The sequence below is a fragment of the Stomoxys calcitrans genome, chromosome 1 (genome assembly GCF_963082655.1).
Source record: "Stomoxys calcitrans chromosome 1, idStoCalc2.1, whole genome shotgun sequence".
In the NCBI taxonomy this organism is placed as follows: Eukaryota; Metazoa; Arthropoda; class Insecta; order Diptera; family Muscidae; genus Stomoxys; species Stomoxys calcitrans.
Window position 1 is genome coordinate 207379263 of NC_081552.1, and position 2335 is coordinate 207381597.

At 35.4% G+C, this 2335-nt stretch overlaps 1 protein-coding gene across 1 annotated transcript; it reads right to left on the reverse strand.

Moving 5' to 3' along the window:
* Positions 1 to 225: 225 nt before the first annotated feature.
* Positions 226 to 960, reverse strand: LOC131997380 (uncharacterized). Its single transcript, XM_059368341.1, has one exon. The coding sequence runs from the start codon at positions 958 to 960 to the stop codon at positions 226 to 228; it is 735 nt and encodes a 244-aa protein (XP_059224324.1).
* Between the last annotated feature and the right edge of the window lie 1375 nt (positions 961 to 2335).

Consider the following 2335-nt stretch of genomic DNA (forward strand, 5'->3'; position numbering starts at 1 on the left):
ACATCATCCATGGCAAGTATGGTCTTATTGAGACAGAATATGTACGCAATGGAATTTAAATGTGTGTGCTTTATTTAAATTCAGTATACAGAGTGATATGGAAAATGAAAATTATTTTTTCAATACACAACAATTAATACTAAGGTAACTTAATCAAATTAATTATGTTGAACTAAAGTAGAATAACATAAAGTATTTTCAACATGCCTCCTCAACATTATTAATTTAACAATTAAGTTTAATGCCCATATTATTAGAACAATAAATATGTTTTGGTTTCGGTACTGGTTTTGTTAGAACATCCGCCAACATATCTTGTGTAGGCAAGTACCGCAGCTCAACAACTCCATTTTGTATTGTGTCCTTAATATAATGATACTTGTAGTGGATATGTTTTGTTCGAGAATGATGAGAACCGAACTCTGCCATTTTTTGCGCACTTTGAGAATCAGTATGTATTTTTATTGGTTTGCCATTGAATAATCCAAGTTCTTCAAGTATGTAACTTAAATATGAGGCTTCTTTAGCTGATTCAGTCAAAGCTATATATTCCGCTTCAGCACTAGAATGTGCAACCACCTTTTGTTTTTTGGATTCCCAGGTGACCGCTCCACCTGCTAGGAGAAAACAGAACCCAGTTTGAGATTTCCTATCATTGATATCTTGAGCCCAATTGGCGTCACAGAATCCCATGAGAGGTGCCGAATTCTTTTTATATATTATTGCTGCATTCCTTGTTGTACTCAAGTACCTTATTACTTGCAAAGCAGCATTATAATGTTGTTTCCGGGGGTCTTTTGAAAATTGCGATAACATGTTAACTGCACATGCAATATCTGGTCTACTATGCAATGCTACGTACAATAAATAACCAATTAATTCTTGATAGACTTTTTCATCCACTTTTTCCCTTTCTTCTTCATTGTTTGGGTCCTTTTCTAGTTTCACATTTGCAGACATAGGAATTTTCACAGGTTTGCAGTTTTCTAGTATTTCTTTACTAACAGCTTTATATATCCTGACTGCGAAATCGATACTTCATTTGGCTTTACATTTACTTCAAGACCAATACAATGTTGTGGTACGCCTAAGTCTTGAATATCAAATTTAGATTGCAGTGCCTTCACAAATTTTTTGGTTATCATTTGGTTATTAGTTGCGATTACTATATCGTCTACATATAGTGCAACAATCATAAGTGTATCTTCACTTTGGACATAATAAATGCACTGGTCATAGTTTGATCGATGTAATCCAAACTCTAAAATTATAGCATCAATGCATTTAAACCATTGTCGTCCTGATTGTTTGAGTCCATAGATGGCTTTTTGCAATTTACACACTTTATGTTTTGTTGCCTCCTGAACAAACATCTCTGGTTGTTCCATGTATATTTCTTCGTCCAGTGTGCCATTTAGAAAAGCAGTTGATACATCCAATTGTCTTAATTGAAGATTATGCTCCACTGACAAAGCATAAATCAATCGCAATGAAGTTTGCCTTACAACTGGGGCAAATGTATCAACGTAGTCTAAGCCCATGACTTGAGTATAGCCTTTTGCTACAAGTCTCGCTTTTCGTTTTTCAACTGTCCCGTCGGGTTTTATTTTCGACTTGAAAACCCATTTGCAACCGACAGCTTTTCTTCCTTCAGGCAAGTTTGTCAAAGTCCAGGTATTATTCTTCATCAATGACGCGTATTCTGATTCAATTGCTTTACGCCATTCATCTGCAAGAATTGATGATAAAGCCTCATTTATTGATCTTGGGTCCATACATTTTTCATCAACCATATTAGACGACTCATCTTTTTTTTTAAACGTCCACGATCTAAGCCTCTGCTTTATGGATTCAAACTGGTCTTGGTTATTACTTCCAGCATCTCTGACATTCTCGTTTGGAATTTCATTGGAACTCTCACCACTTTGACAGTCTTCATTTGAAAATTCCGAGTTGTCACACTCAGAAAACTCGTCATCCGTCTCATTGTCAACATCATCGGATGACCGATCATCATCGAATCGTTGATCCACTTTATCAATTTTTGGAGATTTGATTTCAAATTCATAAAACAATTCTTTGTTTGTTTTGTTCACATTCTTGTACAATTCATTCTCAATGAATCTTACGTCACGACTTTTTACAACTTGTTTAGTGCCTGGTCTCCATAATCGATATGCCTTTGATTCAACGGAATAGCCCACTAATATATGTTCATCACTCCTGGCTTCCCATTTGAATTTGGACTTCTTGTTTAAAACGAAAGCCTTACATCCTATTTGGCGTAAATGTTTCACGCAAGGTTTCTTACCAGTCCATATTTCTTCAGGAGTTT